The sequence below is a fragment of the Mesitornis unicolor genome, unplaced genomic scaffold, assembly GCF_000695765.1.
Source record: "Mesitornis unicolor isolate BGI_N332 unplaced genomic scaffold, ASM69576v1 scaffold1102, whole genome shotgun sequence".
NCBI classification, from domain to species: Eukaryota; Metazoa; Chordata; class Aves; order Mesitornithiformes; family Mesitornithidae; genus Mesitornis; species Mesitornis unicolor.
In genome coordinates, this window is record NW_010169604.1 from 1 (window position 1) to 25,107 (window position 25,107).

At 38.1% G+C, this 25,107-nt stretch overlaps 1 protein-coding gene across 1 annotated transcript; it reads right to left on the reverse strand.

The window, feature by feature from the left end:
- Window positions 1–373: 373 nt before the first annotated feature.
- LOC104533904 (WASH complex subunit 7-like) lies at window positions 374–23,841 on the reverse strand. Its single transcript, XM_010179371.1, has 19 exons — window positions 23,769–23,841; window positions 21,074–21,213; window positions 19,945–19,998; window positions 19,761–19,826; window positions 19,544–19,589; window positions 16,040–16,107; window positions 13,005–13,087; window positions 11,914–11,956; window positions 11,316–11,419; window positions 10,555–10,675; window positions 8,953–9,076; window positions 8,728–8,855; window positions 7,848–8,008; window positions 6,275–6,401; window positions 4,825–4,950; window positions 3,358–3,465; window positions 1,648–1,794; window positions 1,474–1,553; window positions 374–509 (listed from the first exon to the last, which is right to left on the reverse strand). The coding sequence occupies exons 1-19, from the start codon at window positions 23,839–23,841 to the stop codon at window positions 374–376; spliced, it is 1,935 nt and encodes a 644-aa protein (XP_010177673.1).
- Window positions 23,842–25,107: the final 1,266 nt, after the last annotated feature.

Genomic DNA, 25,107 nt, shown 5'->3' on the forward strand with positions numbered 1-25,107 from the left:
TGTTTAACCAAGCAGGTCTCCTGGCTCCTTAGATACGCATAACCACAATGGGGAACAAAGGCTTTTACTGTTCCAGTCTAGCAAAAGGTGTTCATTTCAAATTAGAACGAATGAAGAGAAGAACAAAGAGACAGACAGCCGCACACAGAGACTCAGAGCTAACAATAGTGATCTGTGATTCTGAGAGCAATCTAACAGGTATACTTTAACTAGATTTAGAACAAAGATTGCTTTTATAACCTCCCAATTGAGAAGAAATTTCTGCCTCAGTAGCAACTCTTGCCTGAATTCTACTTTTTGAGCTTTTTCTTTAAGAGTTTCAGTCCGTGCTTGACCCTCTCCTCCTCTGAATCCCTCCCACTACAGCGGCTTGCTAAACTAAGTTGCTAAGAGCATTACTTACATGCAGTCTAGCAGAATCAACTGCATTTTCATACACATCATCTAAGTAGATTGGAAAGACCGCTCGATGCCAATATAAGAAGCAACAGTCACATTGCGCTCGAACTCTAGAACACAAGATTACTTATTAAACACAGAATTGGAAGAGGCCATTCTTTTAACACAGAGATATTTACTTTAATGTGTTTACAATAAATACAACTGCTTTTCAAGCCTAAGTTACTTTTTAAGCCATGGTTACTTTAATGTTCCAGATGCACTGTCCTTCAAAAAAGAAAAGTTCCTTATTAATGAGCTTTTTATTTCTTGTTTTCCACTAGGCTATTTGTAAATAAAAGGTAACTGCTGTAGGAATAAAAAAAGCCTACTCTGTCTCTGAAAGAATTAAAACTTATATCACAGCAAAACCCTAAATAACTGTTTTCTTATTGCACGTAATTAGTAGCCTAGAGGTCAAACATATATTTTAAGTTTCTCCTGTAAGTCAAAAAAGAGAAATGGGCCTCTCCCAATACAATCTGTGTACAACACTTATCCCAGGAATTTATCCTATGAGTCATTGAAGGCGTTTGCCTCTCTCCATGAAGTATGCATGGAACCCAGACATCCACCTGGCTTTCAGATTGTCAGGTGAATTATTTAACTTAAGTTAAATAGTAAGTATTTTCAGTGGACACTTGAGTGTCCTCAAACTACAGCAGCAGTAAAACAGGGTGTCACATGTGAACTAACAGCCTGACCTCCCAGACAGACTGGTATTAACTCATAACATTTGGGTATGGGTTAAGAGGAAGACTTTAGTTTAACATAAAGCCAAGTCATCCAAGAAAGTGACAGAATTTCTAACCAGAGAGGTGGATTACCTAATTGGCAACAGCTAGGTAAAATATAACTTGCCCAAAGAGCAGCGAGCTTCACGCTTAGCTCTGGAATTCTCTGTCCATCCCTGGTCTACAATACATGCAAAAATCACCACCAGCATGTAGCTACCAGACTGCAATTCGCACAGCGAAGATCCAGCTTCCCCAGTGACATTACACTGCCTTCTATACATTACGTGCCACTGCTTACCGCTCTATAAGTTCACTGATCAAGTCCAGTTTCTTCAGAACTAACTGAAGGGGAAAAAGTTCTTCATCCTTAAAAGTTTTCTGTACAAATGAAGTTAAAAATAAAAAAATATTATATTTATTTTTAAGATACTACACCAAACAAGTAAAGGTCTGGAACAGTCAAGGCACTTACCAACTGCGTGCCCACACTCAGGGCAAGAGAAACAATGAGTCGCCTCTGTTTTGTACTTGGCCCATTGAGGGTGTTCTCAGCCAACACCAGAGCAGAGAGGACATCCAGGCGTTGCTCACTGTACTTCTTATCAGAAATTACTCTTTTCTTGATGAAAGACAGACACAGAAATTCAGAGAAAAGTTACCTAAGCCCAAAAGCAATAGCTTTGCTCATCTTTCCAAAGCTTACTGACTTGCCATAAATTGAGTATTTCTGCCAAGAAATTATCTTTTGTGAGCAGAGTTAAACCAAATCCAGATTCACCTACTCTGTCAATTCAGTGCTATTACCTACCTATACACTTGGAATATGTGCAGTTCAGCATGAACTTGGTCAGGTCATGCAAATACTGTGCAAGCTGCACGTGACTGCATGCCAATTTTATTCTAAGGAACATATAATTTACTATTTGTTAGCAATTTTTTAATCAGTGACTCCCTGCTGTTGGTAACAAAATTCAGTTTATAGCTGAACAGCCATGAGACACATAAATGAGGCATATGGTAATAACAGTAACTAGCAATTTTCTACAAATTCTAATTTATGAAAGATTAAGTGCAAAAACATTTGCATGAACAAGTGAAGAGAACCAAGTCTTCTGGCTAAGAAGCTGAAGTCACAGACATATTTGTGAGTAGCAGCATAACTAAGAGGAGTTAAAGAAAAACCTCTTTCCGATTCTAAGAAATTATGTTTGAGATGGACCCCTCAACCTTGCATGCTAAAGCTATGTTACATATATACCTCAGACCTTATACCGCTTAGAAACAAAGTGGAGCAGATAAAAAACCAGTACTAACGAACTCTTCTATTTACCAGCATTTGCCTCTTACATCTTTTCTGATTAGTCATCAAAACATCAAGAATTGTTCACAGATGTGTTCTTTTTGATATCCACTCAATACACAAGTCTCAGCATCTTTCTACGCATTTAGAAATAATTTGTAATGCAATTACAGATATAATTTGAGAAAGTTATTAAAGTACATATATCTGAACTGTTTGTTTGAAGATAAACAGTATTTCTTGGTAGTTCTGAAACTTGGAACTTCTTCAGTTCATGCTACTCCTGATACACACACACACACACACACACATATGTACATATATATATGTACATATGTACACATATATATGTACATATGTACACATCAGGTTTTTAGAAGTATTTTTTTTGTTGTGTTAGAAAATATGAAGATGCCAGATACATCTGGAGCCATTTTATCCCACAGCAAAATAGTGAATTTATGTCCACATTAGGGTCCTGTAAGCCATCAAGTACTAACTACTGCTATTTTGCCAAAGATTTAAATGCATAACAGCCTGTTAGCTTAGACCTATAACAGACTGCTTCAAAAATGTGCATCAGAAAACAGGTAAGAAAAGGTCAGTTTGTGAAAATTGCTAGAAATAAAACCTAAATAGAATACAAGAAAAGCATGATGAGATTCAGCAGTTTAAAGGAAGAGAAGACTCATTCTTGGTCAATAATAGCCATCTATGCTGTACAGTTTCTAAGACAAAGCTCTGGAGAGTTCTTATACCTGTCAATTACAATAGAACAACATTATAGATTTTGCAAATGTAAGAAAAAAACTTAACCTGAAATTAAGATATTTTAAAAACACTTAGCTAGGAAGATTAATTATTAGAACTTGGAGTACATACCTTGGCTATAGAAATAGAGTGGAGAGCCTGATACTGCAGATGCTGAGCAATATGTGTCACAGAGTCTGCCACAACCATGCTTCTTCGGTAAAACATATGTTGTATTGCCTAAAGTCAATGCCAAAACACAATAGCCTATGTATTACTAAAATTGTTGCCTTTAGAATTTGGCTTTATGCTGGCAGACTCATACACACTGCAAATACAGACTCTTTCCACTTTGTAATATACTGTTAGTAGCAGTTGCAATTAACCCTTAAACTGAGAAAAATCAAACCATTCAGGAATGTAAAAAAAGTTTAAGACTCCGATGGAAATTTTGTTGGTTTTTTTGGTGTTTTTTAAGTAATCCAGCTCTGTTCAACATTGCTTCCTGAAGTTCTCTCAAAACAGAGTATTTTCCTTTTGGAACAATTACCAGGAGAAGTGCAAAGCTCTGCATCTGGGGAGGAACCAGCCCATACACCAATATATATTGGGAGCCATCCAGCTGGTAAGCAGCTTGGCAGAAAAGGACCTGATGGTCCTGATGGACACCAAGCTGAATGTGAGCCAGCAGCATGCCCTTGCTGCAAAAAAGGCTGAATGGTATCTTGGGCTATATAATACAAAGTGTTGCTGGCTGGTTGAGGGAGGTGACTCTTCCCCTCTACTCAGCACTGGTGAGACCACACCTGCAGTATTGTGTTCAGTTCTAGGCTCCTCACTACAATAGAGAGATGGACACACTGGAGAGTGTCCAGCCAAGGGCCACAGAAGTAATGAAGGGACTGGAGCACCTCATGTATGAGTAAAGTCTCAGAGTGCTGGGACTGTTCAGCCTGGAGAAAAGAAGGCTTGGTGGGGGGAAATATTATCAAGGTACATAAATAACTTAAGGGAGGATGCAAAAAGCTGGAGCCAGGCTCTTTTCAGAGGTGCCCACTGACAGAAAAAGATGCAATGAGCACAAATTGAAACACAGGAGGTTCCCTCTGAACATCAGGAAACACTTTCAACTCTGAGGGTGACTGAGCACTGGCACAAGCTGATTGCTCAGGGAGGCTGTGGAGTAGCTATCCTTGGAGATATTCAAAAATCATCTGGACAAGGTCCTGGGTAATCTGCTCTATGTGGCCATGCTTGAGCAGGGGGAGGCTAGACCAGACAACCTCCTTCCAACTTCAATCATTCTGTGATATCAACTAAGGAAGGCAGTTCAAAGTTAAATAAATCCATTTTAGCCTGCCAGATCTCCTATTCTCTAAACAAATCCAGTCTTGAACAAGAAGCTATGCAAAAGCATATCTCCTCTCAGTTGTGGTTTTTGGGTTTTTTTTTGATTTTGGGGGTTTTAGGGTTTTCGGGGCAGGAGAGGGTGGGGAGAGGGGACACATGACACAGGAGCATGGTGTTAGTATGTGATGTTTGGTCAATGTTCCCTGTAAAGGCCTACATGAAATAAACGGTTTTCATCCAGTGACCTACCTTCAGAAGTTCTACAAGTCTGCATAGAGCTTTCACCGAGGTTTTGGTCATAGGTTTTTGCATTGACATGTAGAGATTCATTGTAGTTTTAATAATGGTGCTAATACTGTATGCATAAAGAAAACCCTAAAAACAAAATGAGTAAAGAGGAAAAAAAACAGATAAATTTTTCATAACACAGCCAAATAAGTCTTCTCTGTTTTCTTTCGTACAGGACAGATCTAACTTTTCCCTCTTCGCACCAGAGAGCCCGCCACTCCACCTAATAAGCAAGCCTGAGATCTCAAAGCTGAACGAGACCCTTTTATTGGGCAGATATTATGAAAGCGTCTACAAGTCATCAGATCACCTGATCATTAATCTGTTCTAGAGCCATTCAAATCAAACATAGATCAGTGAGTTAATTAATTGCACAGTCTCAAAGGCCTAATAGTTCCAGACATATTCTAAAATTCAAACCATCAAGCAACTTCCATCCTCCCAAAAAGACAGTCTATCACAAAAACAAACTAAAACTTCAAAGTCCTGTGAAATAAATGCACAGTATTTACAAAGTTCTACATAGTTTAAACAGACCTGTCCATTGCACAATAAAAAGCAGTCATTTCTGAAACGATACTAAGCTTTTAAATACAATATGGATTGCACACAGCATGACAAGAATGTTACTCAACTAATTTCAAAGGAAAAGTATTAACAATAAAAAGAAGAGACTGGGAAAAGACAGCAAGTGGTCTAGGAAACTAGAGAGCAAAATTTACTTAAGTCGACTGCAAATAATTCTAATATAAAAACCACAGATCCTAGTGCATGTGTGTCTTTAGATACGGAAGATACAGGATCATGCTTCTACCACACACCTCAGCAGATTTCTGCCAGGCAGATAGATACATATCAAAACTCACAAAAAATCAGAAATAAGATGCATCTTACATTAAGACTACATGCTGTTAGTAGGCCAAAAGAAACCCAGCTGCCTCGGAATGTAGTAAGATTCTTGCAAAGTACCGTCACTAGGCAAAGCACAACGAAACAACACAAAACCTTTACTGGAAGTATGCTAAACAAAACTAAATTAGACACTGGTTCAGTCCAATTTATGCACCTCATGAATGACACAAAGGGAGGAAAAACAAAACAAAACAAAAAAACCTTTACTACACGGTAAACAAAGTTTTCTTGATTTCCGAAGTCAAGAGAAAAATTCAAAATTTTAGCTACTAATATTTAGTCAGATTTGATTTTCCCCACACGGTTTATGGAAGTACCTTTCACAGATTTACTTAAAAGAGTATCTGCTGGGCATCTGACGTTTTAGAACAATTCTCACATTGTAAAATAAGATACCAATGATCACAGAACCTCTGTGATTTTTTCTGTTCAACAACTTGCACCAAAACACCAGTTTGCTGCATCATTTGCTGTATCACCACATTAAAAGACTGCACACCTGAATGAAGACATTGCAGCGGTTAGAAAGATCTTCTGCAAATTTATCCATGCGTTGCTCCTTTGACAAGATAGATTCCATTTTAGTCATCCACGAGCTCACAAAAACATAGTAGGACTGCATATCTCTGGATAAGAAAACAAACAATGTTGCTTACTTCAAATAAGAAGAGTATGAGGATTTTCTTTTCTCTTTCCAAAGCTTAAGTTCATTCAAGAAAAATATGTTAGATCTTCAGTCCCCAAAGTAGTAATTCTCCATTCCTGAAATTATCAGAACCTCCTACTCATTTACCTTTCAACTGTGTATTGGTAAGCATTGGTAAGCTTACCAAAAAATGCTTACCCAAAATTCAAAATCATCTCCCTTTCAAGAGAACAAATGGCTCTCTTGGCAGTACATATACCACACTTTTTTTAAATCAAAACAATAAATAAACTGCTAGAAAATGCTTTTGAACACTAAACAGAAAAGTCCTACACTTGTGTTAATTCTTTTTCTTCCAAGTTTGAATTTTTAAGGTTTTATACATATATAAAATCTCTCTGAATACTCAGATCTTTTACAATTTTTTTAATCTTAAGAGCTGCAAGGCATTACTTGTACCACTGCCCAAGACAAAAAGCAAAGCAGCAGTGCAATTATGATCCACACAGGAATTAAAGCCCAGGAAAGAATTCAGTCAGAGCTCCTGATTCTTCCTGTGGACATAAGACATAAACCAGGAAGAGGTGGAAAATAATCTGCCAGAGGCCTGTACTGGAGCTGCTTTTGCCCTCTCCCACCTCCTTTCCAACCCAGTTCTGCCAGCTTCCATAGAGCGCTGGAAGATAACCTGCAAAAACACAAGTTTTTACTTCTATTCCACAGATCTTCCTTTCCACCTCCTTGTTTTGGTCTGCAACAAAAACAGAAATCTTTGCCCTGTTATCTCCCTATGCAGTGCAGCACAGTTGTTCATAAGCCTGACAACTAAAAAAAAAAAATCTTTAATCATATTCTAGAAAGAACATAGAGAAGGAAGTGACCTGCAAACTACATGCAGAGAACAAAGGAAGAGAACCCCTTTCAAATACAGATAATTTCAAAGACCATTAAATAAGCAACTAAAACAGTCATGAAGAAAGAAATGCCTGCAAATGAAGTATCACCAAGGAGAGAAAAACACCTCTATAAGCCTACTAGCAATTTACCTCCATAAACACATAGAAAGCAGAGAGCCTTAAGAGAAAACAAAGCAGCTGAGGTTACTAAACACTAGTTTAAAGAAAAAAGGAAGTTGAAAGTATGTAAATAACTGAAACAACCAAATATTTTTAACTGCCATGAACTTTGTGATTTTGGTGACATAATACTCATTTTTCCAAAAGCATGACATGAAAAAAAATCACTTAATTTTGACCAAAACTTTTCCAGCAACACTAACACACACATACTGCTGCAGTGAAATAGCAACGTTGATTAACATGACTGAACAACACTACACAACATGCCAGTACACTAAACGAAGAAATCCACGTGTTTATAAACTATTTGCCAAAAAGCATCACAAAGTAATATTTAGCAAGCATACTTGGTAAGTGATTGGGCTTTCTGCTGCAGAAAGTTCTCCCTTTGCGTTTTAACTGTATGAATACTTTTCTTGTCCAGAAGTTTGGCAGCAGCTGGTATCTTCTGAATCAGGAAGTTGTCAGCGAACCAGATAATGTTAGCAGTTAGTGTGATGGCTGGTACCTGAGGGGAGGGGGAAGAAAGAAGAGAAGAGAAGGAAAAAAAGGGGGCAAATGTTACAAAGTGACAACAAACATAAATAACTACAACAAATACTATGCTACCATGCATGTTTCTTATGCCTCTTTTGAACCTTAACACACAATTCAGTTTATTTCTGCATAGCTGTTTTCTACAAAGTATTACATCCACGTTAATAAAGCTTTCTCCCCTAGAAGTCCATTATGGACACCACACATAAAGTTATTACCACTTTCAGTGATTCTCAACAGTATTAGAGAATTTAATAATTTCATAGTATCATCTAATATGAAAAAGCCCCAATCACCTTTGGACTTAGAGGTCTTTCAAAATACATGTTTACAGCCAAGGTCAAACCCCAAAGCATTTATTCAGTCCCACAATGTTCATAACCCAAACAAATTTTTGTCCTCAGTGCCACGTTAATCTTGAGAAGAAACATTTTAATGGTAATTCCAAGTTATTTTACCTTGCTGCTAAGTGAGTGCACAGGTTTTAGACAATCTTTAAAAGAAAATGGTGGTGGTGGTGGTGAATTATAAAAAAGTAGCAAAATCTTGATTCTGCTTTCTGACTTGTTTTGGTAAACTGTGTGTTCTTTTTTGCAAGTTGGTGCTATGCTACGCAACTAAGAAAATTATCTTCGTTACTGAAGATCTCCCGCCCCCTCTCAATTATTGACAAAAAAATAAAGCATTCACCTTTTTACAGACATCCAACAGTGACTTGTAAAATTTCTTGTCTACAGTCCGAAAAATCTGAAAATGCAGTACAAAGAGGCCACAGATGCCCACGTATTTATCTCTCTGGTCAATTTCTGAAGGTTCACCTGCAAAAGGACACTTTTATTGAAGTCTACTCCCAGACAACCAACAAACAATTTTAGAAACAGTGAAACTGGCAGGAGAAGCATGAGCTTGCATTACCAAGTTTGGCTTCAACACTTGCAAAAGCTGTACGGAGAGTATGAGCATATTCCTCAGCAAATGTGCTGTTCTTCGACACCGACACTCCACCATTTAGAGAATCAAATTGTTGCTCTATACAGGCCTAAGCAAAAAAGAAAAATAAAAAGCATCATTATAATGCCATTAATCTTGGACTTAAAAAGAATACTGATTTTGCAAGAGCAGAATACTTCAAGAACACATTGATTTAAGACTAACCTGAAGTTAGTTTTAAACTTGGCAACACACAGATTTTTAACTACATTTGAATCGTGCAGTATAACAGAAAGCATTAAAAACTCTCATACCTAAATTCAAAAAAACATTTACTTCACATTTCTATTAAAGGACATTTTTAAAGAAACTATCTGATGTGTTAGTGATAAGAAACTAGATGCATACTTGCATTATTACATTATAATACGTTACTATCTGTTAACTAAACAAGATTTATCACGCAAGTTGCTTGTTGTTCATGAACTTGTAGCATAAAACCCCACATAATTGGAAATGGTTTAAAAAAACGAGAGAAAGAAAGACAAAAAAAGACACTTCAGATTCTCTAAAGATATCAGAAAAATCTTTAATGGAATTGTATTTACGAATATTTTTCATGTAATTTTGTCAGGAAGGGGCATTTGCAGGACAAGAGGGGAAACTTTCTGAATGAATACCAGACAAATCCTACTGATGTCTCCAACAGATAATGAAGTCTTCGCACTAATGCGACATTAGAGAAATAGAAGATATAAATGGATAGCTGGTAGCAAAGCCCTTTGAAAGAAGCAGCCAGATTGTGCTTAATTATTTATCTACAATTTCCCTTTTGGAGGCTTTTACAGAACAAAATCTTCCCTTTGACATTTAGGGTGTAACAATAAGAACTAAGCAACAGTCCCGTTCAGCTGACTCTGCTGTGACCAGATTCAGCAACACCATCCTCTGCCCACAACACCACAATATCTGATATCAGTGTCTCAAATACACACTTTTCTTAAAAAAGGTGGCTTCTTGTCTGAACAAACTGAACTGCATTTAAAAAGTAAAAATCCTTCTCATTCAACCGTACACGTGCATGATTCAGGGGTATACACCACTGAAGTGGTACCTCATGACAGCTACCTGTCTCATATCCTAGGAATGAGAAAAAAAAATATATAGAACAAGAGGTCATACTTAACATATTTTGAAGATTACTGAGGAGACTTTAACTTGCAGCTAAAATAAAGTGGATATATGCTATGCAAACCTGACCACTATTAACATTTCTGGTGAAAAACAGACTCCCTGATAATACACAGTCCCAATGTCAAGTTGTCTGCATTTCTTTAATTCTGCAAAACAGCAAGCATTAACTGCCACCATTCAAAGCCTGGCACAGTTGTAGCACACAAGAAGAGCAACGAAGGATCTTACAATACAGCCTTTTTCTTCCCCCATGTACAGATGCAAGAGCCAAATTCACACATCACTGTATCCAGAACAAAACAAAATAAAAACAAACAAACCATTCTAAAAAAGTGTAGCTTTAATGTAAGTTTCCTCTATCATACTGATAATTTCAGTAATTAATTTCAATACCTGAAATATCATCCCATCAAGTAACTGGCATTCCAGTTTTAACAGCAGCTTTTCAAATGGCTTCAGTTTATCTTCTTGAATCCCAAACTTCGAAGGGTTGTGATGGACAGATTTTAGCAGCCTGCAAGGAGGTGGTGTGGAACACACACATACAACAATTAAAACATACTAACAGTTATAGCATATCTTGCACTGATTTGGTAACAGGTTCTAATTGCCCACATCTGTGACCAGCAGCAACTCCAAAATAGAGAAAAAAAAAATAGAAAAAGAAAACCAACTAGGTCCATAGAAGTCATTTGCATTTAAGTAACTCCCATTTATTCAAATTTTCAATGAAACAGTAGTTATTCCACTAATTTAACTACCTTTATAACTGCCAACTCTTCAGCTTTTACTTAAGATAGAGTTCTTACTTAAATCTGTATGTCCATTCCAACAATCAGTATGGGTAGGGATAGTTTTAGAACAGTTCTGTGCAAAATTACATTCCTTAATGTATATATTTCAAGCCATACCAACCATGTAAGTCTGTTTGTCAAGATGCTTACCATGTATTGTAACATTCAGCACTTAAACTTACTGGTGCTGCTAAGAAGGACAAAGAGGGAACTTAGCCCTGTTCGTCATTGAGGTTTCTGGAAAACTCAGGGCTACCAAAATCCATGTTCCAAGAAAGTCAGTGTGGGAACAAAGAGACACACAAACATGATTTTATCTTTTCTGTTGTGGGAGTGTGTTTCCCACCTTCAGAGACACACCTCTTATACATGGTCCAGTGATCCTTCAGAGTGGCGTGATTGTCTATTATTTCATCCAGAGTGATTAAGACTGTGAGCAACTCTCCCAGATGCTCATACATCGCCTGTTTAAAGTAAAAAGACTGTAGTTATTGAAGAGTTTACTACACTCATCTGCGGCAAGTAAAACTTCAGTTCCTTTCAACACATTATCAGCCAGCCAGACATCAGCTAGAGAATTAAACCGGAGATTTCTTGGTTTGGTAGCTTAAAGATTTAGTATTTCTTCTAGTGACAAGGAACATTAGTTTGTGTACAGGCACAGCTTTAAGTTCACTGATCTAGTCTGATACTGAAGGTAGGATTTTCAAAATTGTCTACACACAAAAGCACATACTGCACACAATAAGGGAGCACACACACTTTTCAGCTAAGAAAGCTAGACTATGACAGCCAAGGAGATACCAAACCTTTCCACATAAAGGTCAGAAAAAGCTGATTAACAAAATAAAACCTTTAAGGGAAATTCCAGACTGAAAGTTGTACTTGAAATTCACTTTCTTATGATCAAGACACATATACATTAACATAAGCAAAAGGGGATCCAAGTTATTCCCACCTGAAAATGAACTCCAGACGTCTCTATAATTTTAGGTGCATTCCTGTAAACAAAATACATCTTTTAATGCCTTTTGAATCCTTAGAACAGAGCATAATCACCAATTCTGTATCACTGCGTGTTCTTTATTTCTTGCTGTACATTGTTCTTCATTAACATAGTAACTTCAGAAAACAAAAGAATTCTCAAAATCTGATCAGAAGCGTACACTGTGAAATCTGTGTGCTATGATCAAACATAATAATGCATTTTTAAATGTACAGCATGTGAATGGTTCAAACTACTGTGCATGCACAGTGCACATGTATATCAGCAGTTTCAAATTAAGTTATGCTAACAGCAAGTAACCTTGATACATACAGCCTTGTGCTCCAAGAAGTACAAAATCACTTCATGCATTTAATCAAGCCACGACCAAGTTAAACATCCAGCACCATACAGAAAGTCCACCTTGTGTTACAGTGTAAGCAACAAATAAGCCTGAGGAGGATTATGCCATTCTATCTGGAGCAGAGGGACAGGGATGGGGGAATCAAGACGTCTGCAGTTATATTCAGAGCTAAACCAAACAATTCTATTCAGAGATAAACTCTCCTCAGTTTTCAGAGCAGGTAAGCCAAACAGCTCTTCCTAAACTCAACTTCAGATGTTAAAGCCATGGTCATTCTGTGAGGAATATATATCAAGATTTACATATTTAGACTGTGAAAGTGATCCAATTTTTAAGCTTCTGAAACTAGTAGTATCTATTCTATCAGTCAACAAAAGAAATCTCTCTCTCAGAGCAAGGATGAAAGAACAGCAAGATAATTTCTTAATAATAAAGATTAAGTGCCTCTGAAGAATCAATTATATTAAAAAAGGTAAAAATAAAGTCTTGAATCTCATTATTCAAAAGCACCACCTTTTCAAAAAATAAAACAAATCCACTTTCATAACTGGTTAGGAAACCCAAACTTGCACAGCAAAGCACTCTCTGTATCTCTAGATAAACAATGTTCCAAAAGTGACCATGCCTTAGGCAGAACATTCATATTTTATACGTAAGTTTAACTACATAAAAACAATACAGCATTTCAGGGAATAATTACTTGTTGCTGGTATAGAGAACAGCCAACTGATGCACAACATTCACCACTACTTCATAACATCGGGTAACAAAGCAAGACAGCTCCTGAAACACAAGAAAATAAAAGGCATATATGTATAGACTCTCCTCATACACAATTACTATCATTATTTCCAAAATACTGAACATAAACCACTGAAACTTGCAACCCAAGCTTCAACTACATTCCTAATCCAACTCAGTGGACAGACCTAAAGCAGGATGGAAAACATCCTCTTAGTAACTAACAGATCCAAAAAAAAAGACCTGAGAGTAAGCTAAGTGGTTACTAAACACAAGCTCTCAGTACAAACTGCACTATTAAGGGAACAATATGCACTTTCAACACAATGAAAAGCACAATAAGGAAAACAGAAATTTCACACTTGCACACAGCTCTGACAACCTAGATACTAAAATACCAGAATTGATACCTAGTACATTTTAAAAAGGATATTGATTCTATAAAGAAGGTACAGAAAAGTCACCATAACAGGTCTGATGTACTTTAAATAACTTGCTGTAAAAGTTTTCAAGAGTTCAATTCAAATACAGTGCCCAAGTACCTTCAGAGAGAATATGCCCAATAGCAAAGGCTGTGCATTTTCCCACTAGATTCAAAAGCCACACTCCAGGAGCTGGTGATAGCAAAATTCAAATCAGAAATTAGCACAGAAGCCTGTGCCTACTGTAAGAGGGATTAGCCACAGAAAACTGTTTTCTAAAAAACAAGACAAAGTCTTCAAGAGGTATGTTTGACGACAGCAGAATTTGAACTCAGTTACATAGTACAAAATGAGTAAGAACACAACGACTCTGTCCATCTTTATATAATGGATTTTAAGAAGACATTCCTTAAGCAATAGGGGAAATTAATCTGATTTCCCTTAACTGCAATAATATTTGCTCATTAATTCACCCTAAAATCCATCAGGGAAAAGTCAGCATATGATGAGCCTAGCCAGTCAGCACGCAGATGGCTTCATAGCAGACAGCCCACACTGGCTAACCAGCCAGCCTGCTGCTCCTGCCAGAAGAGTGGCTAACAGCTCAATTCTGTCTTCCTCTCCATCAAAAATAGATCTTATTTGGGCTTCTGCCTCCTATTAGTCACCAGTTTTCACAAAACATAAGTGTCATTATTTCTTATACTTGTATTGCTCCATCGAATGCAGCTGAAACAAGCTAACAGATTCCAGAGGAATGGATTAAGAGAGAACTGAGATCAGGTTTCCCAGGCAAGGGGCACCAGTTGCCATTTTTAAACTTCCAGGAAATAGTTCTATTTAACAGCACACACAAATTAGCAGCTACATAATACAAACAAATATATTATTTTATCAGAGTTCTTAAAATATACTGTTTTCTGCAGGATCAAGAGTACCTAACTAGTGTTCCACAGCACTGTTTTGACATAACAAATTTGAGACTATTCCATCTAGCTAATCAAGAAAACCTGAACTCAGAAGGGCAAGTAAACTAATATGTGGACATTAGCTCTATGAAAGCAACGTTTCACCTCTTTTGTCACCTTCATTCATATTTTCACACAACCCTTGGAGATGCACTTTAACACTGACCAGAACAGCATTTCCCAGTCTGTGGATATAGACTCTGAGTGGGATTTAGGGGAACATAACAGTTCAAAACGAGCAAATTCAGTAAGGAACAAGTTTTCCTCACAGCTCTACCCAGAACAACATACACCTGTTAGCACAGTAACCTTCCCTGTGGGGCAACATCCTGGATCGCCATTCTTTCCCAAGTTGCTCAACAATCAGCAAGCCATCGTAGCATACACACTAAGTGGGCTCAGAAGCAATACTGCTATATTTTTGGGTAGTGCTTACCCTATAAATATACACATCAGCATATACCCCATAAACAAATTTGTTCTACAGAGTGGGTTTGCAATACATATAGATACCCAGAGAGCCAGTCACTCTGCTCTCAACTTCCACCTGGACAGAGCAGGGAAAAAAAAGTCTGGAAAAACACAAGTGTACAGTAGCCCCATTTCTGAACCACTGAAAGGTCTCTCAAGCATCTGCTTGGAGAAAAATAAAGGATGAAGGAAAAACTGGAAGTTGATAGGACAAAAAACCTGAAAAAATGAGGGTAAAAAACCTCCAAGATACCCTAACAACTAACAGCACTTGGGCATGGTAAAAGAGGTTGAGAAACAACTTCCTATAGCATCCAACCTGTTATGACCAGTAAATGACTACTGCCATATTAGTGTACAGCAAGAACAGGAATTATAACCTTTGTTAAACTAAAATTTGCTTAAACATTCTGGAAGCTTCTTGTATACTCGCTTCTTGTATATTCTCTACTTCAATGCAGATACTTTGTTACAAGCAATATGACATAAAAGTTGAAACAGGACAGTCGCGTAAGCTATACTAAAGATAAAAATATTCCACAGTAGACTGAAACCCAAGAGCACAGGAAATCCTCAGGAGAAACACAGATCCTGTTTTCATGCAAAGGACACTGATAAAAACCAAACTGTGTAAGAAATGAATGTTCCTCCCTGGAAGTTTGAGTGAGGCACAAGCAATTTTTTTTCAGGTGCATGTTTTAATTTTGTTTTCTTCTATCAGCTAAAAAAGATGTGTAAACAATTAATCCATTTCCAATGTTCAATGAAAACTAAAACTTGTTAATCAAAACCATAAAAACAGGTATCTTTAACTGTACCATCAAATGAAAACAGCCTCAATTTATCTGCTCTTACTGGAATTTTCTTAAGTAAATTCCAATTTCTTTGAACAATGACTAAATTTCTTCTCTCATTAAGCTTCCCGAGTTTTAGACAAGTATAAAAAAACCCAACAAAATGAAGAGCAATACATCAACTGGTTGTCACAGATCTGCAGTCAAAACACAGCAACGTATCAAATTATTGCAATGTCTTTCAACAAGATGCAAACAGGATACTGCAGGCTGTTAAATCCACTTTGCAAGTAAAATGAACATTATAATTGCTATCAAAAAAATCAAAACATACTCTACCTGCAAGAAAGAGACAAATCTTCCCATTTGTATTTGGCAATCTCCTTCCACCATGCTGGAATCTGTGGCTTGAAACACAAACATTTGTCACTATTTTTCAAAAGCCTGTGTTACACCTGTTAAATTAACATTGAAGCTTGTCCTGCAAGCTATTTCTTTGTCATACAAGTGGAGTCCACTATTATAAGCATACTAAAGGAGCCTCAAAAGCTTTTTAATTTTGCTTTCCTAAGCTGGATTTATTTTTGAAGTTTTCTTCTCATTAAAAATTACATTGTTTATAAGTTAGACACAAAGCAGGAAAAAAAGTTTCCACCACCTGAAAGAAAATAAAGAACACAAAACAAAATTCTTTAAAGGCATATATATGATGTAACTTTATATATAAGTTTCTGTTTTAAAAGTTTGTATGAAAGCACTAGGTATTTATATTGCAAAGAACATCTTTGGTAGTTATTTACTGAAAGAATATACTATATCATTAATCAGAAGAAAAGATGTGTAGCACACAATTTCCTCAGAAAATTGATTTTATTTTTCCCACATATCTTCCCACACAAAAGAACCAGCTCATCACCATAGCTTCAAAGCATTACCTGTACGACAAAGTACACTAACAGGATACTATGAAATACAGCAATTACATCACCAATGCCAAATTATTTCAGTCAGCTGGAACTACTGTAATAGTACCTGACAAAAACAAGTTTTTTTAGCTAGATGACAGATTAATGCTCTAGACTTTCTATTGGGCCACTCTGAGCAAAAATGGCTTACAATTGCAAGTTTACCTGCATAAGAAATGCAGGTCATTGCTTCATAAAATATGTTATTTTAGAGCAGTCACCAGAGACTAAAGTAGACTCTGTATCTAAAAGAAGTATCTCACTGGGTAAGGAATTGGCCGGATGGTCACACTCAGAGAGTTGCCGTCAACAGCTCAATGTCCAAATGGAGACAAGTGACAACTGGTGTCCCCCAAGGATGAGTATTGGGACCGGTACTCTTCAACATCTTTGTCAGCAACATGGACAGTGGGATCAAGTGCACCCTCAGCAAGTTTGTGGATGACACCAAGCTGGATGGTGCGGTTAACACGCTGGAGGGAAGGGATGCCATCCAGAGGGACCTGGACAGGCTGGAGAGGTGGGCCCATGCCAACCTCATGAAGTTCAGCAAGGTCAAGTGCAAGGTCCTGCGCCTGAGTAGGGGCAATCCCAAGCACTAATACAGGCTGGGCGGAGGATGGCTTGGGAGCAGTCCTGAGGAGAAGGACTTGGGGGTGTTAGTCGATGAAAAACTCAACGTGAGCCGGCAATGCGCACTTGTAGCCCAGAAGGCCAACTGCATCCTGGGCTGCATCAAAAGAAGTGTGGCCAGAGGGTGAGGGAGGTGATTCTGCCTCTCTACTCTGCTCTCATGAGACCCCATCTGGAGTACTGCATCCAGCTCTGGGGCCCCCAATATAAGAAGGACACTGAGCTGTTGGAGCAGGTCCAGAGGAGGACAACGAATATGATCAGAGGGCTGAAGTACCTCCCTTACAAGGACAGGCTGAGAGAGTTGAGGCTGTTCAGCCTGGAGAAGAGAAGGCTCCGGGTTGACCTTATTGCAGGCTTTCAGTTCCTGAAGGGGTCCTATAGGAAAACGGGGGAGGAACTTTTTATAAGGGCAGGTAGTGATAGAACAAGGGGTAATGGCTTTAAACCGGAAGAGGGTAGATTCAGACTGGATATTAGGAAAAAATTCTTTACTGTGGAGGTGGTGAGACACTGCCCAGGCAAGTTGTGGATGCCCCTTTCCCGGAAGTGTTCAAGGCCAGGTTGGACAGGGCTTTGAGCAACCTGGTCTAGTGGGAGGTGCCCCTGCCCATGGCAGGGGGTTGGACCAGATTATCTTTACAGTCCCTTCCAACGTAAACCGCTATGATTCTAAGAAGGAGCTCTAGGACAAGAGTCTAAACATTGTATGCTTCCCCTTTACACATTTTATGTAACCTTTACTCTGCTTAGCGTATGGCCCAAAAAACCTGATCCAACTAACTATATGAAATTCCTAGACTAGCCCTAGTCCCTCCAAGGACAAGATTGAAAAAAAAAGTTTCTTTATACAGGCTAAAAAGGCCAGCACAGTATTTGTTTAAATTTCAACCATCCTTGAGCCAGTAACTTTGCCAGCTCTTCCAAGTAAGCAAGCTTGCTGTTATCACAGTAGATGCTACAAGGAGCGATATGGAAGTGGAGAACAATTTCTGCTTCATCACCTAATCCACAGAAGGCTGACCTCTCAGTTCCTGCCATGTTCAAGCTTTCCCTGAAGAACACCCATCAGGAAGAAACTCCAGATGTAGTATGTCAATCTGCAACCATCTGACTTTTTTCATGCTAGAGACATGGAGAAGTTTTAAGGGATCTCCCTAGTATTGTTTTGGCAGTATATCACTTTCTTTTAAGATATTTAATACCATGTCTGATAAGAAATGAGAATCTGCTAAAGAAAACAACAAAACACACCACTTTTTCATAATCCTCAACTGTACCACAACATTCATCTTACACAGAACTTAAAAGAATGATAAGCAGTCTCTATCTCAAAGATTTCACATTCCCCAGTACTTCCGTCACAGTCAAGGCTCTTGAAAAGCTATTTAAAAAGCCCTTCTATGAGACTATTATGAAAGAGCCCTCCCTTTCTCTAAAATTTCTGAAATAGAAAACAAAGTTAGGTGACATGTCTCTAAATCAACTCATTAAATTTACTCAGTCCACAGAACCAAGATCTGTGCTTATTCTCAGACTAGCATCCTTTAAGCTGTAAGCTTAAGACAAACTGGTAACTCCTTCAAAGGGTTGAATTCCAAGACAAAAAGCAGCTTTCACCTAAAGCAGGGTCTCATGATTTGTCAATTGAATTGACTTACAATCAGTTATGCTCCTGTATTATCTCACAGTAGTATGAGCACTACTACCCGCACCTGAAGGGCACATGACATTAACACATTGCAACTTCTCTTGGAACAACTACAATCACATAAGTAGGCAGGACTTGTTCCCAGTTATTTATTCATTGGTTAATTGCAATCAAATTACAGATGTATTGTTTTACTACAATCAGTGTAAAATCTAGTCCCGATAGGAAATAAGTTGGTTTAGGATGTGTTTACATGTGAAAAAAAGTTTTCAATGCCATACTTTTAAAAAACTGCTACAGTATATAAGCTCATGTTTCTATATGTTATATATTAAATACAGCCTCAACAGCCCATATTCCTTACTTCTCATGTAAATGTAACATATCTTACCTTTATCTGAAGCTAATTCAGGGCAGTTACAAGAGACTAACATATATTCCTACAACCTCAAAGTCCATTGTTTAGTGTTTATCATTCAAAGATAAAGAGAAAGCATGTATCTGTACTATAAAAATTACACTCACTGTAGCATTTACCATAACCTGAAACAATAACGTAAAACTACAAACTTTACAGTAAAGGGAGCTACTTACCTCCTTCTCCATAAAACAAGAGGCCATTATAAAATTTAGTTTCTGCCTAACAACAAAAGCAGAAATTTGTTTTTTAATAAACAGGATATAAGTAATAATTATATAAAAACTGTTTAGACATTATATCTTGTTTCTTTACTGCTAGAATAAACTTACATATCAGCTTGACAATCTGCAAACATTTTCATACACAGTAATTAAAGACATATGAATTTACCTCATATTTTAGCTTCTTGATTTCACAGCAAAGGGCAGCATACACAGTTATTACTTTGTTTAGAACCTAGACTCAAGGGCAAAAAAACCACAGAGATTACAAATAGCTTCATGTTTAGAGAGCTAGGTGATAGCTAGAGTAACTATTTTTTAATATTTTTATCTTTTAAGAATGAAGCGTTTACCTTGTTTTCTGTCTTTATGAGCTCCAGTAGTGATGACTGTTCATATGGCAAAAGCTAAAATTTAAAAACAAGCAAAATAAAACTCAAAACAAAAAACAACAAACAACTTTAGAAAATATTGGTCAAAAATACAATTATCCAACTAGATAAATTGGTCTATTTTTCAGTTTAATCTCAAATAAGGTCAGTAATAAGAGAGCAATAATTGCACATTACTGGCAACCTACATTGCAGAAAACCATTGCTCTCACATTTGCGTGGAAATACCTTTCCTTTCACTCTACACAGAAAGGCAAATAACTAGCTATATTATATAGCATTTACAACAATTTACTTAAAAATCTTGAAAGCAAAAGCATGGTCATTATGGTATACGTAGAAAAATAGCTCAGGAAGCCTAAAACATAAATTAAAAATTCCAAATGCAGGAAATAGGATGCATAGTGCATATCTGTATGCAGGCACTGACATTTTGTACTGAAGTCAGCCAAGATATTGTCTAGTTCATATATATCCAGCACTGTGCTGGCCCTACACATAATTGATTCAAATTATTCAGACAGATGATTACTTAAGAGCACGTCTTCAGCACACACAGGTTCTATATGGTAACAAATTGTTTTTAAACGATGCATGCAAATTCAGTGACGAGAAAAAACAACAATGTTCTACAGAGAACAGAGAACTCATGATCAAGGAAACAGCCACCTCTGGAAGACAGAAAATACTGTACTAAGACCATTAAGTCAAAACACAACTGTGCATACACACACAGTTGGCTCTGCAGTTATGCAGGTATTAGTGAGTTCTTCTGGAATCCCAAACCTGGATAGAAACACCAACACCCACAGGGAAGAAGTTTGCTGGAATTAGGTTTCCCAACACATGAAGAACTGTAAATTCACTTAACTTCTATAGAGTGGAAAAAAATAATATGAAAATATCTTCTCTTACGATAGGCACTAATTTATTAATTACCTGACAATTAAAACAGTATTGGATAGGTTTCTCAAACACAAAAGTCAGAATTTTAAGAGCACAAATGCATCAAACTTTTACTTCTCATGTTTTGAAGGGAAGGAGGAACTAGCAGAACTACAGTTGCAATACATATTAAATATATAAAGACCTTTAGTGCAATGGGATCAAGACTGAAGTCCCAAACATCTCCAATAGATTCATCCAAAGCATCTTCAATTCTCTTCAGCTGAGATGTATATTCCTCAAGAAATTTTCCGTAATTCTTCAACTGTACTTCAGCATGGATTTCTGAGAATTGAAAACATTTGCACAGTTTTATAAACTGTTTAGCAAACTGCAGTATAAAAAAATTATAAAAACTATTTAATCTGCTGCTGTTAGCCTGTATATGTATATATGCCTCATTTTGCTGCAGCATTTGTGCTTAATACAGCTGCATCTTTAATACAAATACAAATCTTTTATTTATTTAAAAACAATCATACAACTCAGTGTCAGTTTAAAAGACATCCAAATACTACTGAAAGAATATAAAACATCTGAGGGGGTTTCCAGAAAACTATTTTTTAAATTTACATATATTCTCAAACTAAGATCTTAACAAACCTAACAATCACATCAAGATGCTGAGCAAAGAAATTACTGTAGAAATCATAACCATTATTCCACCCATCAGCTAAATCAGGACATATTAGAATTATATTATATTAGTTATATTAGAACTCTGAGGCCATGGGTCTAATAATTTCGGTCCGAGTAGCAGTTGCATTAGTAGCAATCCTCCTTTCAGTCTGTCCTTGCCCTCTCTCAGGGAGTCATTTGGGCATTACAAGGGAAGTTTTGGCTTTCAGTCATTTCCCCTACTTGCAAATTCACCATCTTCAAGCAGAACTTCTAGCACCTGGATGCTGGAACGCACAGCTGTCCTTTACTGCTAGCAGCAAGTAGGTTACTATAGTCAAAAAGGTAACATTCAACTGGTCAAACACCAAGAGTAGCTGCATTAATTAGCAAAGTAAGTCTAAAGACAATTGGTCCACAAAAGTTTCATTCACTCTAACATGATCTTTTCCTACATTAAGACTCTCACCCTCTCCCAAGTTATACACAATTACTGACTTAGTTGCATAATCTGGAGTGAATGATTACAGCTCAAGGCTCCTATGCTGAGTAAGCAAGTACAATCCTTTTTCATGTGAAGACTAAAGTGTCTTCCCCATAATTAGATAATAAATCTAATAACTTGTGATCTTCTGCTATTTACTGAAAATAGGATTATCTAAAAAAGTTAGAGAATGTAAGTCAGTCAGCTGAACAACGGAGCTTTTCCTAAGCAAGAATTCAACTCTCACGTAGCTTTGTAAGTGCCCTTTTCACACTTCAGTAAGTAGGCTGCTCTAGAAAGTTAAAAAAAACTCATACTCTTTTATTCTCCATGTTTAACCTCTTATTCATCCACATTGCCAATAACTGAGCCAAATGGTAGTTGATGGCTACTGCAGTGGAAGAGCGCTGCTGAATTATTAATCACTTAGACATTTTTTGGAGAAAGGAGATATTTGACTGAGACACTGCACCAGACATAAGGGGAGGAGTGAATAAGGACAAATTAATAAGGAAAAGGTGAGAAGAACTATGCACAGAAAGGCTGAGACTAAGAAGGAGAAATTACTGCAGTGAAATGCTGACTTCTAAGGCACTACTTTGAAGCCAGCACCAGTGCAGACCATAATGGCACACGGACTGCAAAGCCTACCCAAGAAGCATGGTAAACACTCCCACACTAACTCTGTATTACTGCCACTGGATTCTGCCTGCACCTGCAGCCCAGACAGTGCATAGGCTCTGTTAAAATAAGGAGACTGAATTTCATGTAAATGGATAAGAAGGAAGTGAACAAAAACACTCTCCATCAGCAGCATGCACTCCAGACACTGATGTGCAGCCCTTGAGCCCATCATATTATTCTACTCCATCAAGTTCATTTCATCTTTCAGGTTCCTACCAGTGCACCTTCTTGAAGCTATGCTCCAGAAAACCAGTAAAACACTGATGGATGCAGAGCCCTGCAGAACAGAGTTTAACTAGCTGCCATGTCAGCTTCAGTATTTTACTGCTAAAAATTTGCAGTATGGAGACTTACTGATGCATGCCTCAGTATTCCCCCAATCCCATCTCCTCCCTTCCCACAAAAGACGAACGAGGAGCAAAGAAACTGACAGAGCCACTGGGGCTTTATAGGAAGAACAGAAAGAGCTTCCAAGTCATACAAGAGAAGGAAATTGGCACTGCTGTTCAAATCAATTCCCTACAAAACAGGCAGCATTTCTCAAACAAAACCTCACAGCAGCACTCTGCTAGAGACCCACAAACTGTCACCTTTCCAGCAGTCAAATGATGGATTTGAACAATGCTCAACATAACTGATACTAAATATTTCCACATACTTAACTATTGAGAGCCATCAATTTGGCACCTTGTACATAAAATAAAAGGCAGGTTTGAATTATTTCCCACTATTTTAGAGAGACAAGAGAGTGAAATGCATTAGCTATCCAGAGATAGGCAGGGGTGAACTGATAAAAAATGACTTCGAGATGGGGGAAGCTTTTTAAGATGCAGAGACATTTTCCTAAATAAACTGGCTTACATGGAGAAAGAAAAAGAATCACAGAAAGCAGATATTTTCTTTTTCTTCAAAGTAGCAGACATACTTCATAAGGTATAATCTGTTTACAATAAAGTTTGATTTAGTTTCTCTTCAGGTGATAAATGGAAAGCATTACAACAGGAACAATGCAAGAGATCTACTTGGCAGTAGAGATCCCCCAACTTCGTCTTACCTTCAGTACAATCAGCAACATCAACATTCAGTGGGCTTATTGCTACAGCAGGATTTGCAAGTGCCACATCCATAAATATCCAGGACAGAGACGCAACAAACTAGACTTACTTAGTATCTTGCATCCTCAGCTGAGGACATTATAATTGCTAAAGGCTAGTGATACAAGTATAAAGTGAAAGTAGACAACACCACCACAAAGCGTTTTTCAAGTCACAGGATTTTTCTCCAATAGAAGATCAGTCTGTTTATTCACCATCAGGATGGTGGTAATGGAGCACATTATGTCATGTAAAGTTCTTGCAGCTGCACTTAATGTCACAGTCAAACTAGTGGAGATCTGGCATTTTGACGAAAACACTTCCATTCCACAGCTAGTGAACCAGTAATAACCTCAGCTCAGAACAGCTTCAGTTTCCACTGAAATCCAGATTACACGAATATGGCATAAACAGTATCATCCCTTGGGATAACATTGTATGTGAAACAGTTTGTCCACGAGTGACATATTTTCACAGCAACACCTGGTGTAATTAATTTGGCACAGTTCAATTTAGAGTGTATTACAATGTGACAACCATATACCTTCCCTGTTTAGAAAGTAGGTCACCTTCACAGGCCGAGGAAAAATGTGGATTTTGATGACCACACAAACCCACGGTCAAAGACTTAAGCATCACAAGCTCTTATTTCATTATTTTTAAATTGTGAAAGTGCAAGTGACTGCCCAGCTTCATACCAGAAAGCCTTTACCAACAGAAGCTACATACAACTAACTTATCGTGACAAGACTTCTTTGGCTAATCGAAGAAGCAACTACAAAACATTTGTGAGCCAAGAGAAGTGATCGGGAAGGACAGAAACACCATCCCCACGACAAACATCTGTTCCTCCTGCCCGCTTCGTGAGAGAAACCAAAGTCCCGCAAGCCCCTGCCTGCCGCGCTGGGGGTTCTGGAGACCACTCCCCAGAGGAGGTAAAGGATGAAGGGCTAGAATAGCCACTCTCCCACCCCAAACAACCCCCGACAACAACAGAGAGGGTGATGGGAGGGGGGAAAAAATAAAGGTCACCGCGACAGCCCACCCCTGCAGGCCTGACCGGAGGAGCAGCACTCGGCCGGGGAAAGGGGAGCGCCAAGCGCCCGGCTCCCCGCACATTGCAGGGTGCGTGAAGGAAGCTGGGGGTGGCGACCTCGCTCAGCTCCCACCACCGCTTCCTCCTCCTCCTCCTCCTCCTCCCACCCTCCCGTTCCCAGCGGGGGTGCAGCGACGAGCGGGGCCAGGAGAGGTCTGGGGCCAGCAGGGGACCAGGGTGTCCTCAGCCCGCGACTCCCCCTC

Bases quoted from the DNA above. Each gene is read 5' to 3' on its own strand.
- LOC104533904 (XM_010179371.1), bottom strand. From the start codon at position 23,841: ATGGATGTGGCACTTGCAAATCCTGCTGTAGCAATAAGCCCACTGAAT. The intron at 11,957-13,004 runs GTAATTATTCCC...TTTTGTTTACAG, and splicing joins GTTCTCTATACCAGCAACAA to GAATGCACCTAAAATTATAG. The intron at 6,402-7,847 runs GTATGCTTGCTA...TTTCTTATCCAG, and splicing joins AAAGCCCAATCACTTACCAA to AGATATGCAGTCCTACTATG.